Genomic DNA, 18,664 nt, shown 5'->3' with positions numbered 1-18,664 from the left:
ATCAATAGTATTCTTTCTCTCGAGCTTGCAATACTTATATGGCACTTACCTTTATTACTTTTTTGTTTTAAAAGAACACTTGGTAAGGTGAGGTTTTTTATTGGCTTCAAATATTCAGTGTTTTAAATGCTATTTCTTTAATAAATATACTAATGTCAGTCAATAAGAAGTTGTTGTTTGCAGATAAGAATAAAAAAAGTAGATGTTATGCACACATGATTCTTTGAACCTAAATAGCTTTTGTCAGGTAACAGGACACTGATTTTGTCTAAAGTATTTCGATTCAATAAACATTAGTGTTGTGAAAGTCTTCATAAAAATCAACCTTTCTTAAGAATTATGTGTACATGAATTAAAAATTACAGTGATGCAAAACTATTTATAAAAGTTCTGTGCTGCCTTTAGTGTATTTTAATGGTGGTATTCTATAATATAATAAATGTATTCATTATAACCATTGTTAAACTACAAACCATTCATTAGAAAGGATGTGTATGTGTGTAAAATATTCAATTACAATATATACTAGTAATCTTAGAATCAACTCTTCAATACAGTTTTGATATTAATTCAATGTATACATTTTTGCCCTTCAATGCAGCTTCGACATTAAGCCAATGTATTCATTATTAGACGTTCAATACAGCTTCAGTATAAAGTCAGTGTATACATTTTTAGCCCTTCAATATAGCTTCAACATTAATTTATTGTATACATTCATTGCAAAATTTGATTTGTACTGCTAACTCGCAGTGCATGTTAAGTAGAGGGATACAAGGAGTGACAGTGGAAGTCTTTAAACAGAACTGTTTGTTTCCAGAAACATGGATACAGCGTAAAGTTTGATACATTTTTGCTCAGTGCTGATATTTTCTTCTCAAATACAAATTATTCTAAACACACACACACAAAATCAGTTTTTATGTCAACAGATTTGAAGTACCTTACAATGTATAGCAGTATTACAGTGAGTTTGCTTGGTACTGATGGGAAATATTAATCTTTTAATGAATCCATTCTTTGATGGAAAGTCTTAGTTTAGTGATTTTACTGTCATTAAAATTTTTTCCATGATTTTGGTGTGGTATGAACAACCTGTTTCATTCACCATTCATCTGTTTAGGGAAATGGTTTTAGTTGAATTCATTTCGTGCTTACCTTTTATTCAACAGTTAGCAAGTAATATCCTGGAGGACAACAGCCTCCATACTTCGGTAAGATCAATGTTCAATGTCTTGGTTTGGGGTGTCTTTCTTATGGTGAAGGAACCTTTTTTTTTTTTCTGATTGCTTTTTGTCTTCTGCCTTGGTGTAAGCTGCTTGATAAGTGTTTTTGCTTGTTATTATATATGTTTTATGTTGTAGAATTGTTATGTTTCTCCTACTGTAACAACAGTCATGAAGAAATGTCTTTAGTTTATTATGAACTGTCTGAAATATATGAAATATTGTAGGGCTAATGAAATGTAATGAGCAGCAAAATGAATATGTGTGTGTGTGTGGTACAACTTGCATTTTATGTGGTTTGAGATATTTTTGTTTAAGCTGTTACTTGTAAATTAAGTAGCATACTATAGAATATTTGAGAACTGCACTTCATGCTTGCTAAATGTTTTAATTAATATCAAAGTTAACATAGTTGGGTCATTGTACTGTTCATGGGTGATGGACAGAAAAATAATTAAATAATATTTAAAAACAAGCTTTGAAAATTCTGTGACTATAGTGTAGAGTTGACAGTATGTTAAACTTATTTTGAATATCTAAATCAAGTCGTGTAACATCCATAACTAGTGGAGTAGAATGTATCAAAACTACATTTTTAGATTGTTTGGCATTTATTAGGTGGTGTAATGACATTGAAAATTGATAGCTGTTGGGAAGGATACTTTTCAGGTACAAAATGTTCTTAATTTAGATCATAAAAATGTGTTCAGTTTGAGGATTTAGTATTTCTAAGACAAGAAACTCTTGTACTTAATGGTGTTGGAAAACAAAGGAATATGGATCAACTTGGGGTACCAGGAACATCCAGAAAGAACTCTGAAACAGTTGTACCCTACCTATAAAATGCAAAGCCTGGCATCTTGTAGCAGATATTAATCCATGAACTCAACAGTCAGTGGCAAAAGCTGTTGGTATGAATTGGTCAATGGTATGCAACATGATAAAAAAGGTTATCTGGAAAAGCAATACAAATCGTGTGTACACAGCTTGCTTCAACAACATATCCATTAAACCACTACAGACCCCAAGTCACTGGAGAATGAAATGGTTATTTGTGTTATTCTACATTAATACACACAAGTTAAGCCACCAAATATAGCACTTATCGATTTCTGTACAATGGTGACAGAAAACTTTATTTATCAGCTTGGTGGATTGACAGAATAAAAATGGATGTTACATATTAAAAAGGTAACTGTATTTTACATTTTGATGTTACACTGTTTCAGAATTTTTTTCATTTGTTGGTATTTTTGCTCTTGTTTGATTAAATATATATCTCAGTTTCTTTCTTTGCTGTAACTACTTATTAAAATCAAACCCATTTCTGTTTGCACTGAATTTCTTTGAAGTAACAAAATATATTAATTATCTTTCTGGCCATTATTCTGTACATCAATTACTAGAATTGTTTTTATTATTACCAGAAATTAAATATGTTTATGTTGTATCATGATTTGATCCATTAAAATGCAGGTTGAAGCTCCACATGTGCATAATTTGCCAAATTTTTTTATATCTTACTGTGAGTTTTGTAGAATAATATCTGGTCACATGAATCCAAAAAAATGCTGTTCTATGGCTGTTACTGTGCACCTTAGTGTAATGCATATTAAATGGTTATTATGTTATTGTTGATTTTTTAATTTGTTTTAATTTTACACTGTTTATGTTGATGAAAAAAAGGTGTATTTGTTTTTCTAAAGTGTGACTGATTTGCATGTCACATTTTGCTTGCTGTGCTTGTTACCATGTGTTCAGCTTGATTATTAATAAGTGTTGTCCAAAATATCCTGAGTATTATTAATTTTTGCTGTGAGAGTGTTTTTATTCTTATTTATAATAACCAGTTTCAGTTAAAACTACATAATTTTGTTATATCTGTTTATAAGTATAGTTTTCAATTCTAAAAGAACCTGAAAGAAATTGCTAATTTTTGATCTCACTTTAAAAGAGTCTAGTATCAAGTTTTTAAAAGTAGATGGCTAACTGTTATATCTGTAATAATACCATTATTCCTCAGTGTTATAAAATAATTTAGTGCTATCTCAAAGGAAATTAAGTTGTTACTGTTGTTTGATGTTTCACAAATCCCTCAAAACTTCATTGTAAAGTTTAAACCATTACATGAAATACTCTGTTTTTAAAAGTTGAAGTACGTTTTTGTTCTTATTGACTAGAAGAGACTTCAGGAAGACTTTGATACTGTACAACGGATGTTGGAGGAAAATCAGGAAGAACTGAACACACTTAACGAAGAAGCAGAGACGCAGGTATTTATTAAACAGGCATCTAGGAAATAGACTCTCTGTGGGAGGACATTGTGAATTGGTTTGACCAAAAAAAGCATTTGAGATAGATTAAAAACCCAAATTTCTCTTTTTCTGTGGTCATTTTTAAATTTCCAAATGTCTTGCATTTTTCTTTTTTGGTTAGTTTTCCTGAAGAAAACAGTACTTTGGACAACATCTCCACCCACTGAGAATTATTTTTGTTTTGATCATTAGATCTGTGTTTTATTTATTGGGTAATACATTGATGGTTTTTGTAGCTTTTTAAAACTTGATTACATTCATCTTGTAGTTTTGTAGTAAACATTTTTTAACTACTTAGATAAAAAAAATCATGTGTACATTTTTCACTTATGGTATCTAACAGTGTTGTAAAGCAGGACTTGAAGACGTTCACTTATTGATGAATTGTTTGATTTAATGTCTAAAAAAATAGACTTGTATTGTTGTTGTGGGGCTTCATTAAAGTAGAGATATCTGGAACAATGTTTAGGTCAGTGTGACCTGGACCTTTGGTTTCTCACAACATTCTGTATCCTGACTGAGGCCCCACCTTATGGATAGTGAATATCTTAACAGTATTGTGCATTTGCCATGACCCCCACCCCAATCATCCCCTGTGATCCACAAACAGGAATCTGTGCTCTCCAGTTTGGGGAACTCTTGATCCAGACAACTTCTTTGAAGTACCAGGTTTATAGTTTGTGAAATTTAATAAAAAGACATTCCAACAAAGAGTTTTGATTTAATTCAGTTATGTTTACTGTGACATATATTTGTCTTCTCCAATCTGGTTTCAAATTGTCAGTTAAAAACCATGTTGTTTACTTTAGTTAAAAAGTTGACAGTTTTTATTATTACTATAGTTGTTTACACCTTTTAGGATTTTAAAAAAGATAATTATTCTGTAATTTTTTGTGAATTCTATTTCCACGATCATTTGCTGGTGCATTTAAATAATTTATATGTACGTGGCTTAGACCGGTTATTCTTGTGTTTTGTTCATGGACCAACTCCATTTTTGTATTACTCCAATGTGTTTAGAAAAGTGTTTTAATGCAGTTTTAGGTAGTTATAGATTGTTTACTGCATATGTTATTGAGATTTTTAAAGTCATTTTAACACTGCTTCTACACTTTATTTAGATCACACATACTAGACTATTATTTTGATATAATAAAACCTTGCAATTTTTACAGGTTAAATTGGAAAGTGAAATTTTAACCTTGAAAAACTTATTAGAGGATGAGAAACAGGAACATGTTATTCAGAGAGAACAGCTGAAACAGGAAGTGGAGCAACTGAACGAACACCTGGACATGGTCCACAAAGATCACGAAAATGTAGTAGCTCAGTTGAAGAAAGAACTGGAGGTGTTAAGCAGTGGTCATTCTCACACCCAAGAAACTTTGAGGCAGGAAATACTAAAGCTGAGAGAAGAATTTGTCAGTCAAGACAAAGAAAGTCCAGGACTAGAGAAAATTACAATGCAGTTCATGGTAGTACTTTTTTATAACTGTTGGGTTCCACAAGAACATCTAGAAATCTTAAACAATTACTTTTTTTCTATGAAATTAATTTGTGTGGCTGTAAAATAGTTCTAAACTGGAACAATATTAAGGTGAGTCTAACCTAGACCTTTGGTTCCCAAACTTTCTCGCAACATTTTGTATCCTGACTGAGGCCCAACCCCACGTATCTATGGATAATGAATATCTTAACAGTTAATGTGTTTTCCAAGACTAAGAAAATTAGTAAAATTGAACTTGGTTTTACTAAATTTTTGCCGTATTGTATTGTTGCTGTTATGTCATCTAGTGCCATTAATTATGAGCTATAAGATATTTATTACTGTTCTCAGGTTCATGAGTATCTAGTGTATCTCCTGAGCATGTACGTGGCTCATTACAAACTGATGCTCTTTTAGAACCTCAAATTCATTAAAAGTTGTATATGCAATGAACACTAATAATATATTTGCTTAACTCCTACGGTTATCATATGTTTTTTAGTTATTTTTATTTACAAAAGGTGTAGGACTAATTGAATGGGAAAATGTGAAATCATATCTACAGAAGTAATGTCATAACCTTAAAAGACAGTCTTATATGTGAAGTTAGATCTTGGCTTGAACACTTTTAACCTCATTGGTTTCATGTAGGATAACTAATAATAAGTTATCCTTTTACTTAGTTTATAGACTTTTGAGATTAAAATAGAAATTAAAATGCATTTTTGAATTATGAAATAGTTGCCAGTCCTGAGAGGAGCATGTTTCAGTTGATAGTTCATCTTTACTTCAGAACCATCTGGATGATACAGATGTAATTCTGAGAAGTAAAATAAGGCTTGAATGAATAGTTTACTCTTATAGTCTGTAGCAAAGTCTGAAGTCTGAAACACTGATCTTGAGTACTAGTTTTATTAAATCTGTTATTGAAATATGTTAACACTGATCAGTGTTCAGATTGTTCATTTGACATTGATGTAAATTAATAACATCTTATATATGAATAAGAACATTTTATTTAAGTAAAAGACAGTGGTGTAGTGATAAACATGTTAAACAACCTTTTTATTTCATAGTTTAACTTTTTTTACTCTGATATCTTTTTGTGAGTTGGAACAATGTACTAAAAATAAATTTGCTTATTTTTACAGAATTTTAATTTATTCATAAAACTAGGTAACACTGATTTTGCTATATGTAAAATGTTATAAAACTGTTATATAATTGTAAGGATATGGTTTGACAAGTAGGGGTATTTGGTTTGAAAATTTTACTTAAATCTAATTTTAAAGTATATGTGATTTAGTGAAATGTTTGATATTTATACTTCATAGTTAATTGTCTAAAATTATTTTGATGATTATGTTTTTAACTTTTTCAGGAAATGTTATCGTCCTTAAAGCAAGATGTAGAAAAGAGTAAAGTATTGCTCTCTGCAGAAATTATAAGACAAGTTGCTGAAACAGAGAGAGAGACCATTCATAAAGAGCAACTCCAAAAAGCAGAGGAGTCCTGTCAAAAGGAATTTGATGAAGACTGCCGGAAGGTTAATAATGATTTTCAAAATAAATTGAAAGAATTTGAATTTGAATTAAGGGACAAGTTTGAGAAAGAAAAATCAGAGCTAGAGTTAAACCACAAAATGAAAATTTCTGAAATAGAAAATAAATTGAAGTACCAGTTTGAGAGAGACAAGGAAGAAGAAATACAAAAAGTAGAAAGTTCTTGGGTCCAGCACACTGAGGTGATGAAGCAGATACATGAAGATGAGCTGCAGGCATTGAAAAAGTCTCATGAGGATGAGCTGCAAGCTTCTGAAAAAATGCACAGTACTGCTCTTGAAAACGCAAAGAAACATCTAAACGACTACCACCAGGAAGATATTGCTGCACTTAGAAAAACTTTAGAAGATGCCTTTCATCGTGAAGAAGAAATGTTGCAGAAGAACCACGAAGACGACATCAGATATCTACAAGAAAATTGGGAAAAGAAATTTGAGGCTGAGCAGCAGAATCTTCATTATAGATATCAGCATGAATTGCATCAGTTAAAGGAAAGTATAGCTAGAAAATATGAGATGGATCTATCAGCCTTACAGATGATTCATCACGAACAGTTCCAAAAGCTGTCGGAAGACACAAGTGAGCATTGGAAACCACAGATGTCTGACCTTCAAAGACTTCGCTGTAAAGAAATAGAATTGACCAAGGAGAACCTCTGTAGGCAATTTGAACATGAAAAGATGAAAATGAAAGAGATTCATGCTGAAGAAATTAATAACATTAGAGAAAGCAATGAGAAATCTCTTGAAGACTTGAAAAATAACTTTGTGTTAACGTATGGAGACAAGTCCGAACATGCCGAAAAGGCTGCTGCCAGCACTCTTGAATCTGAAAAACAGTCACTAAGTCACATTCATAGTTTTGAATTACAGAAACTTTCAGAAGAATATGAAAAGAGAATAGAACATGAAAGCCTGAAATACAAACAAAAATATGAGGATGAATTGAAACATGAGAAGGACAAAATTCAAGGAAGGTTTTCAGAGGAATGGGACACCATGCAAGAAACTCACAGAAGTAAAATCAGAGAAGTGAGAGAAAAAGCTTGGAACGAATTAAAATCTGTTAGAGAACAGTTAGAAACTAAGCACTGGGAAACTGTTCGACAGCTTGAAGAACATTTGACACTACAACATAAGATGGAACAATTGGAGAGAGAAAAGAAACATCAGGAAGAGATGAAAAACCTAGAGGCTCATATGTTGCAACAACTTGAAGAAAATAAATCTGCCATGCAGAGAAGCCATCAAGAAGAGGTGGAAGGCTTAAGGGAAGCTCTCAGAAGTAGGTTGATCTTTAATAAGAGTTATTATAATTGACTAAGAAAGTGAAGGACAGTTTTTTATACTGGTTTTGAGTTATGTAATGGTAAATCCAAGATGCATCATAATAAAATAGTTTTAAACCAGTAGACATAATTCTTGTGTAACCATATTTCTGTGTGGTAATATTTTACTTGTCTAAATAAGTTTTATGATTAACTTTGCTGCTTGATATTTGTACACACATCTGTGATAAGTTCAATGGTTTTAAAATACATGAAATAACGAATGAATCTTTGTTTTTAGAATAATTTGTATATTTTTGTCATTTTTTCTTGAAATATTGTTAACTTCACAGCAATTATGAACATCTTTCAAAAGTATTTTGGAATACGGTAACTTCGAAGAAAACTTTAATTTTAAGTTGGTTAAAGTACTGTCCCTCTTTCCAGTTTTTGGTAACTGTTTATTTTGTTGTTTCTGACAATCTTTGTTATTTTGTGTGTGTTGTGAATGGATATGTCTGGGCATTTTTCTTGTCTCCCATTTAAGGTAGCCATTTGAAAAAGCTGCACACCCAGTTCATGTAAGATAATTATCAAAGGCATTCATGATTGGTAGTTAAAAGTTATGCAAAACCTAACTCCATAAACATATCCTTTTCAGGTCACAAAGTGTTTTTCAGTTATCAAGAGTGCATCTGTATATCAAATTTTTAAAATTTAAGGAGAAAAATAATTTTAACTCTGTTTTAACAATTCTTGACTCAAAAATATTTTTAAATCAACATTTTGTAACAGTTTAGTGTAATTTGCAAAAGAAAACCTTAAAAATTCAAATGTGTGTTAAGTTTCGAGAATTCCCTTGTAAACAAGGTTATTGTTGTTTTAGAATTTTTGTCTGTTTCAGAGCATATGTTTTCATTTGCTACAAAACTATCATTCTTTATGAATACTATTAGCCATGCCCAATTTTCTTTCTTTAAGCCTAATTCTTAATTACCACCTTTTCGTGATGTCACAACATATGGTCTGAACAGTTAAGGAAATGCAGCTTTAAAAATGATTAAACATAGATGTAGGTTTAACGGGTGTTATAGGAAAAGGCAAAATATTTCAGTGATTCAAATCCTTATTCATTGAATGTAATTGTTAAGTTTATTGTATTCATATAATGTAGGTAAGTGAACAAACTTAGTTTTTTAAAAACCATGTTCAGAAAAGATACTGTTTTATGATAATTGTAATGATATCAGGCCCAGAAATTTTTCGATCTGTCCTGCAATTAAAATATGGAATAGTACTAAAATTAAAAGAAGAGAGAATGTTTTGTCTTTCTTTCTTGAGGACAGATACACAATAGGATGACACTGACAAATTCAAACTCACGTTAATGATTCAGTTGCTTCTAGGCCCAGAATACAGACACTTGTCCATGACACTGAATTACTGACCATTTTTGGCAGTTACTGATGAGGCAAAATTTCATCAGTGTCACACTCATTATGACAAAAAACTACACACCTGAGAATTTTTGTTAAGGGTATTGGTGTATTATCAGGCAATTTCTGTGACTCTGGAAGAAGTATTAGATGGACAAATTCTTTAACCTGGCATTTTAACTTCACAGTTATCTTACCATTGTCATACATGGTAGCCTTCTGCTGTAATACACACAATTCTGTCTCATGTAACCCTTCTAATTAACAGTAGAAACTGTTGTTATAATCTTAGTATTCATAAAATGACATAATAATTTTGTCATATTAGTACAAAAAGGGCACATTTGTTCCAGGCTCAAAACAGAATTCACCAAATCCATACAGAGAAACCAGCACTAGTAGCAGTGATGGTACGTCTAAGTATGAGAGTGGTGACCCACCATCAGAATACAGCTCTGACTTTGTAGGAGAAAGTGACAAAGTTTTGCCTCCTGAAATAAAGAAATTACTGCAGAAGGTGTACATTGAAGGGACACAAGTAAGTCTTGTAACGTCACAACATTTTATCTTTATTGCTTGTTGTGGTCTGTTAACTTCAAAATGTTAAAAAAAAATCTAACTTTATTGTCACTTTGTGAGTGTAAGTTATTGAAGTTGTGTTATAGGCTAATAAAATACAAAAATTAGTAGAGATGAAAAATATTAGTTTATATTTAAAAAAAGGTTATAGAAAATAGAATGAAGTAGATTATATCTATAGAATGTTATTAATATCTATAGAATGTTATTAATGCAACAGTTTTCTGTAGTGTACCTAATCACAGAAGTCAAGTTTTACAACCTGCTATGTCATTACTAGCTTAAACTTGTTGATTATATTAATTCTACTTAGAAGGAAAGTGATGGCAAACACATATTATGATGATAGTGTGTGTATTATAATCTAGCTACTAATTTAATGCAGTGTGTAAAATTGTCAGTCAGTCAATGACATGACGTTTTAGATGCATACTGCTCAAAAACATTTGTGTTGATGTTATTTTTGTCTTTCCTTTCTTATAGGTTCTTTCCTTGACAGAACATAAACAGTTGCAAAGTCATGTAGCTTCCTCACTAAATGTGCCACCAGGAAAAACCAAAGAACTTCAATATAGTGAGAAAGAAAAACAGTTGTATATAGAAGAACTGCAAGTCTTGAAATCTTTGATGAAAGAGGTAAGTTATTGACTGCTGGAATATATTTTACTATGTTATTAATGATTTGAACCACACATAAACCCAGTGTATTACATTTGATATTTTGATTATCTTCAACACTTGAACTATATATCCAAGAGATATTTTAATCTGTGTTTGTAGACCCAAGAATTATGGTAAAAATGAAAGTAGTAAGAATATTGTGATTAAATGAACATTCTCCTCTCCAAAGTACCTTGTCTAGTAAGTTGTCACCACAGTTTTCAAGACAATGAAACAAAGTACCTTGTCTAGTAAGTTGTCACCACAGTTTTCAAGACAATGAAACAAAGTACCTTATCTAGTAAGTTGTCACCACAGTTTTCAAGACATTGAAACAAAGTACCTTGTCTAGTAAGTTGTCACCACAGTTTTCAAGACATTGAAACAAAGTACCTTGTCTAGTAAGTTGTCACCACAGTTTTCAAGACAATGAAACAAAGTACCTTGTCTAGTAAGTTGTCACCACAGTTTTCAAGACCTTGAAACAAAGTACCTTGTGTAGTAAGTTGTCACCACAGTTTTCAAGACAATGAAACAAAGTACCTTGTCTAGTAAGTTGTCACCAGTTTTCAAGACAATGAAACAAAGTACCTTGTCTAGTAAGTTGTCACCACAGTTTTCAAGACATTGAAACAAAGTACCTTGTCTAGTAAGTTGTCACTATGGTTCCCAAGACAATGAAACAAAGTACCTTGTCTAGTAAGTTGTCACCACAGTTTTCAAGACAATGAAACAAAGTACCTTGTCTAGTAAGTTGTCACCACAGTTTTCAAGACAATGAAACAAAGTACCTTGTCTAGTAAGTTGTCACCACAGTTCCCAAGACAATGAAACAAAGTACCTTGTCTAGTAAGTTGTCACCATGGTTCCCAAGACAATGAAACAAAGTACCTTGTCTAGTAAGTTGTCACCATGGTTCCCAAGACAATGAAACAAAGTACCTTGTCTAGTAAGTTGTCACCACAGTTTTCAAGACAATGAAACAAAGTACCTTGTCTAGTAAGTTGTCACCACGGTTCCCAAGACAATGAAACAAAGTACCTTGTCTAGTAAGTTGTCACCACGGTTCCCAAGACAATGAAACAAAGTACCTTGTCTAGTAAGTTGTCACCACAGTTTTCAAGACAATGAAACAAAGTACCTTGTCTAGTAAGTTGTCACCACAGTTTTCAAGACAATGAAACAAAGTACCTTGTCTAGTAAGTTGTCACCACAGTTTTCAAGACAATGAAACAAAGTACCTTGTCTAGTAAGTTGTCACCACAGTTTTCAAGACAATGAAACAAAGTACCTTGTCTAGTAAGTTGTCACCACGGTTCCCAAGACAATGAAACAAAGTACCTTGTCTAGTAAGTTGTCACCACGGTTCCCAAGACAATGAAACAAAGTACCTTGTCTAGTAAGTTGTCACCACGGTTCCCAAGACAATGAAACAAAGTACCTTGTCTAGTAAGTTGTCACCATGGTTCCCAAGACAATGAAACAAAGTACCTTGTCTAGTAAGTTGTCACCATGGTTCCCAAGACAATGAAACAAAGTACCTTGTCTAGTAAGTTGTCACCACGGTTCCCAAGACAATGAAACAAAGTACCTTGTCTAGTAAGTTGTCACTATGGTTCCCAAGACAATGAAACAAAGTACCTTGTCTAGTAAGTTGTCACCATGGTTCCCAAGACAATGAAACAAAGTACCTTGTCTAGTAAGTTGTCACCACAGTTCCCAAGACAATGAAACAAAGTACCTTGTCTAGTAAGTTGTCACCACAGTTCCTAAGACAATGAAACAAAGTACCTTGTCTAGTAAGTTGTCCCCACAGTTTTCAAGACAATGAAACAAAGTACCTTGTCTAGTAAGTTGTCTTCACAGTTTTCAAGACAATGAAACAAAGTACCTTGTCTAGTAAGTTGTCTTCACAGTTTTCAAGACAATGAAACAAAGTACCTTGTCTAGTAAGTTGTCACCACAGTTTTCAAGACAATGAAACAAAGTACCTTGTCTAGTAAGTTGTCACCACAGTTTTCAAGACAATGAAACAAAGTACCTTGTCTAGTAAGTTGTCACCACAGTTTTCAAGACAATGAAACAAAGTACCTTGTCTAGTAAGTTGTCACCACAGTTTTCAAGACAATGAAACAAAGCACCTTGTCTAGTAAGTTGTCACCACAGTTTTCAAAACAATGAAACAAAGTACCTTCTCTAGTAAGTTGTCACCACAGTTTTCAAGACAATGAAACAAAGTACCTTGTCTAGTAAGTTGTCACCACAGTTTTCAAGACAATGAAACAAAGTACCTTGTCTAGTAAGTTGTCACCACGGTTCCCAAGACAATGAAACAAAGTACCTTGTCTAGTAAGTTGTCACCACTGTTCCCAAGACAATGAAACAAAGTACCTTGTCTAGTAAGTTGTCACCACTGTTCTCAAGACAATGAAACAAAGTACCTTGTTTAGTAAGTTGTCACCATGGTTTCCAAGACAATGAAACAAAGTACCTTGTTTAGTAAGTTGTCACCATGGTTCCCAAGACAATGAAACAAAGTACCTTGTCTAGTAAGTTGTCACCACAGTTTTCAAGACAATGAAACAAAGTACCTTGTCTAGTAAGTTGTCACCACAGTTTTCAAGACAATGAAACAAAGTACCTTGTCTAGTAAGTTGTCACCACAGTTTTCAAGACAATGAAACAAAGTACCTTGTCTAGTAAGTTGTCACCACAGTTTTCAAGACAATGAAACAAAGTACCTTGTCTAGTAAGTTGTCACCACAGTTTTCAAGACAATGAAACAAAGTACCTTGTCTAGTAAGTTGTCACCACAGTTTTCAAGACAATGAAACAAAGTACCTTGTCTAGTAAGTTGTCACCATGGTTCCCAAGACAATGAAACAAAGTACCTTGTCTAGTAAGTTGTCACCACTGTTCCCAAGACAATGAAACAAAGTACCTTGTCTAGTAAGTTGTCACCACTGTTCTCAAGACAATGAAACAAAGTACCTTGTTTAGTAAGTTGTCACCATGGTTTCCAAGACAATGAAACAAAGTACCTTGTTTAGTAAGTTGTCACCATGGTTCCCAAGACAATGAAACAAAGTACCTTGTCTAGTAAGTTGTCACCACAGTTTTCAAGACAATGAAACAAAGTACCTTGTCTAGTAAGTTGTCACCACAGTTTTCAAGACAATGAAACAAAGTACCTTGTCTAGTAAGTTGTCACCACAGTTTTCAAGACAATGAAACAAAGTACCTTGTCTAGTAAGTTGTCACCACAGTTTTCAAGACAATGAAACAAAGTACCTTGTCTAGTAAGTTGTCACCACAGTTTTCAAGACAATGAAACAAAGTACCTTGTCTAGTAAGTTGTCACTATGGTTCCCAAGACAATGAAACAAAGTACCTTGTCTAGTAAGTTGTCACTATGGTTCCCAAGACAATGAAACAAAGTACCTTGTCTAGTAAGTTGTCACTATGGTTCCCAAGACAATGAAACAAAGTACCTTGTCTAGTAAGTTGTCACTATGGTTCCCAAGACAATGAAACAAAGTACCTTGTCTAGTAAGTTGTCACTATGGTTCCCAAGACAATGAAACAAAGTACCTTGTCTAGTAAGTTGTCACCACAGTTTTCAAGACAATGAAACAAAGTACCTTGTCTAGTAAGTTGTCACCATGGTTCCCAAGACAATGAAACAAAGTACCTTGTCTAGTAAGTTGTCACCACAGTTTTCAAGACAATGAAACAAAGTACCTTGTCTAGTAAGTTGTCACCACAGTTTTCAAGACAATGAAACAAAGTACCTTGTCTAGTAAGTTGTCACCACAGTTTTCAAGACAATGAAACAAAGTACCTTGTCTAGTAAGTTGTCACCACAGTTTTCAAGACAATGAAACAAAGTACCTTGTCTAGTAAGTTGTCACCACAGTTTTCAAGACAATGAAACAAAGTACCTTGTCTAGTAAGTTGTCACCACAGTTCCCAAGACAATGAAACAAAGTACCTTGTCTGGTAAGTTGTCACCACAGTTCCCAAGACAATGAAACAAAGTACCTTGTCTAGTAAGTTGTCACCACAGTTCCCAAGACAATGAAACAAAGTACCTTGTCTAGTAAGTTGTCACCACAGTTCCCAAGACAATGAAACAAAGTACCTTGTCTAGTAAGTTGTCACCATGGTTCCCAAGACAATGAAACAAAGTACCTTGTCTAGTAAGTTGTCACCACAGTTTTCAAGACAATGAAACAAAGTACCTTGTCTAGTAAGTTGTCACCACGGTTCCCAAGACAATGAAACAAAGTACCTTGTCTAGTAAGTTGTCACCACAGTTCCCAAGACAATGAAACAAAGTACCTTGTCTAGTAAGTTGTCACCACAGTTTTCAAGACAATGAAACAAAGTACCTTGTCTAGTAAGTTGTCACCACAGTTTTCAAGACAATGAAACAAAGTACCTTGTCTAGTAAGTTGTCACCACAGTTTTCAAGACAATGAAACAAAGTACCTTGTCTAGTAAGTTGTCACCACAGTTTTCAAGACAATGAAACAAAGTACCTTGTCTAGTAAGTTGTCACCACAGTTTTCAAGACAATGAAACAAAGTACCTTGTCTAGTAAGTTGTCACCATGGTTCCCAAGACAATGAAACAAAGTACCTTGTTTAGTAAGTTGTCACCATGGTTCCCAAGACAATGAAACAAAGTACCTTGTCTAGTAAGTTGTCACCACAGTTTTCAAGACAATGAAACAAAGTACCTTGTCTAGTAAGTTGTCACCACAGTTTTCAAGACAATGAAACAAAGTACCTTGTCTAGTAAGTTGTCACCATGGTTCCCAAGACAATGAAACAAAGTACCTTGTCTAGTAAGTTGTCACCACTGTTCCCAAGACAATGAAACAAAGTACCTTGTCTAGTAAGTTGTCACCACTGTTCTCAAGACAATGAAACAAAGTACCTTGTTTAGTAAGTTGTCACCATGGTTTCCAAGACAATGAAACAAAGTACCTTGTCTAGTAAGTTGTCACCATGGTTCCCAAGACAATGAAACAAAGTACCTTGTCTAGTAAGTTGTCACCACAGTTTTCAAGACAATGAAACAAAGTACCTTGTCTAGTAAGTTGTCACCACAGTTTTCAAGACAATGAAACAAAGTACCTTGTCTAGTAAGTTGTCACCACAGTTTTCAAGACAATGAAACAAAGTACCTTGTCTAGTAAGTTGTCACCACAGTTTTCAAGACAATGAAACAAAGTACCTTGTCTAGTAAGTTGTCACCACAGTTTTCAAGACAATGAAACAAAGTACCTTGTCTAGTAAGTTGTCACCACAGTTTTCAAGACAATGAAACAAAGTACCTTGTCTAGTAAGTTGTCACCACAGTTTTCAAGACAATGAAACAAAGTACCTTGTCTAGTAAGTTGTCACTATGGTTCCCAAGACAATGAAACAAAGTACCTTGTCTAGTAAGTTGTCACTATGGTTCCCAAGACAATGAAACAAAGTACCTTGTCTAGTAAGTTGTCACTATGGTTCCCAAGACAATGAAACAAAGTACCTTGTCTAGTAAGTTGTCACTATGGTTCCCAAGACAATGAAACAAAGTACCTTGTCTAGTAAGTTGTCACTATGGTTCCCAAGACAATGAAACAAAGTACCTTGTCTAGTAAGTTGTCACCACAGTTTTCAAGACAATGAAACAAAGTACCTTGTCTAGTAAGTTGTCACCATGGTTCCCAAGACAATGAAACAAAGTACCTTGTCTAGTAAGTTGTCACCACAGTTTTCAAGACAATGAAACAAAGTACCTTGTCTAGTAAGTTGTCACCACAGTTTTCAAGACAATGAAACAAAGTACCTTGTCTAGTAAGTTGTCACCACAGTTTTCAAGACAATGAAACAAAGTACCTTGTCTAGTAAGTTGTCACCACAGTTTTCAAGACAATGAAACAAAGTACCTTGTCTAGTAAGTTGTCACCACAGTTTTCAAGACAATGAAACAAAGTACCTTGTCTAGTAAGTTGTCACCACAGTTTTCAAGACAATGAAACAAAGTACCTTGTCTAGTAAGTTGTCACCACAGTTCCCAAGACAATGAAACAAAGTACCTTGTCTAGTAAGTTGTCACCACAGTTCCCAAGACAATGAAACAAAGTACCTTGTCTAGTAAGTTGTCACCACAGTTCCCAAGACAATGAAACAAAGTACCTTGTCTAGTAAGTTGTCACCACAGTTCCCAAGACAATGAAACAAAGTACCTTGTCTAGTAAGTTGTCACCATGGTTCCCAAGACAATGAAACAAAGTACCTTGTCTAGTAAGTTGTCACCACAGTTTTCAAGACAATGAAACAAAGTACCTTGTCTAGTAAGTTGTCACCACGGTTCCCAAGACAATGAAACAAAGTACCTTGTCTAGTAAGTTGTCACCACAGTTCCCAAGACAATGAAACAAAGTACCTTGTCTAGTAAGTTGTCACCACAGTTTTCAAGACAATGAAACAAAGTACCTTGTCTAGTAAGTTGTCACCACAGTTCCCAAGACAATGAAACAAAGTACCTTGTCTAGTAAGTTGTCACCACAGTTCCCAAGACAATGAAACAAAGTACCTTGTCTAGTAAGTTGTCCCCACAGTTTTCAAGACAATGAAACAAAGTACCTTGTCTAGTAAGTTGTCCCCACAGTTTTCAAGACAATGAAACAAAGTACCTTGTCTAGTAAGTTGTCACCACAGTTTTCAAGACAATGAAACAAAGTACCTTGTCTAGTAAGTTGTCACCACAGTTTTCAAGACAATGAAACAAAGTACCTTGTCTAGTAAGTTGTCACCACAGTTTTCAAGACAATGAAACAAAGCACCTTGTCTAGTAAGTTGTCACCACAGTTTTCAAGACAATGAAACAAAGTACCTTGTCTAGTAAGTTGTCACCACAGTTTTCAAGACAATGAAACAAAGTACCTTGTCTAGTAAGTTGTCACCACAGTTTTCAAGACAATGAAACAAAGTACCTTGTCTAGTAAGTTGTCACCACGGTTCCCAAGACAATGAAACAAAGTACCTTGTCTAGTAAGTTGTCACCACTGTTCTCAAGACAATGAAACAAAGTACCTTGTCTAGTAAGTTGTCACCACTGTTCTCAAGACAATGAAACAAAGTACCTTGTTTAGTAAGTTGTCACCATGGTTCCCAAGACAATGAAACAAAGTACCTTGTCTAGTAAGTTGTCACCACTGTTCTCAAGACAATGAAACAAAGTACCTTGTTTAGTAAGTTGTCACCATGGTTCCCAAGACAATGAAACAAAGTACCTTGTCTAGTAAGTTGTCACCACAGTTTTCAAGACAATGAAACAAAGTACCTTGTCTAGTAAGTTGTCACCACAGTTTTCAAGACAATGAAACAAAGTACCTTGTCTAGTAAGTTGTCACCACAGTTTTCAAGACAATGAAACAAAGTACCTTGTCTAGTAAGTTGTCACCACAGTTTTCAAGACAATGAAACAAAGTACCTTGTCTAGTAAGTTGTCACCACAGTTTTCAAGACAATGAAACAAAGTACCTTGTCTAGTAAGTTGTCACCACAGTTTTCAAGACAATGAAACAAAGTACCTTGTCTAGTAAGTTGTCACCACAGTTTTCAAGACAATGAAACAAAGTACCTTGTCTAGGAAGTTGTCACCACAGTTTTCAAGACAATGAAACAAAGTACCTTGTCTAGTAAGTTGTCACCACAGTTTTCAAGACAATGAAACAAAGTACCTTGTCTAGTAAGTTGTCACCACGGTTCCCAAGACAATGAAACAAAGTACCTTGTCTAGTAAGTTGTCACCACTGTTCTCAAGACAATGAAACAAAGTACCTTGTTTAGTAAGTTGTCACCATGGTTTCCAAGACAATGAAACAAAGTACTTTGTTTAGTAAGTTGTCACCATGGTTCCCAAGACAATGAAACAAAGTACCTTGTCTAGTAAGTTGTCACTATGGTTCCCAAGACAATGAAACAAAGTACCTTGTCTAGTAAGTTGTCACCACAGTTCCCAAGACATTGAAACAAAGTACCTTGTCTAGTAAGTTGTCATCACTGTTCCCAAGACAATGAAACAAAGTACCTTGTCTAGTAAGTTGTCACCACAGTTTTCAAGACAATGAAA

General features: G+C 33.9%; 1 protein-coding gene across 1 annotated transcript in view; it reads left to right on the top strand.

Moving 5' to 3' along the window:
* The window catches only part of LOC143235747 (uncharacterized), a 159,571-nt gene that overhangs the window by 107,590 nt on the left and 33,317 nt on the right, over positions 1–18,664 (top strand). The window contains 6 exon segments of the mRNA XM_076473951.1: positions 1,173–1,214; positions 3,407–3,499; positions 4,717–5,016; positions 6,409–7,873; positions 9,646–9,830; positions 10,355–10,507. Coding sequence (XP_076330066.1) covers positions 1,173–1,214; positions 3,407–3,499; positions 4,717–5,016; positions 6,409–7,873; positions 9,646–9,830; positions 10,355–10,507 — 2,238 coding nt within the window.

Source organism: Tachypleus tridentatus, chromosome 12 (genome assembly GCF_004210375.1).
Source record: "Tachypleus tridentatus isolate NWPU-2018 chromosome 12, ASM421037v1, whole genome shotgun sequence".
Taxonomy (NCBI): domain Eukaryota; kingdom Metazoa; phylum Arthropoda; class Merostomata; order Xiphosura; family Limulidae; genus Tachypleus; species Tachypleus tridentatus.
The sequence above is the reverse complement of the archived record's forward strand: the minus strand, read 5'-3'. Positions and strand labels throughout refer to the sequence as shown.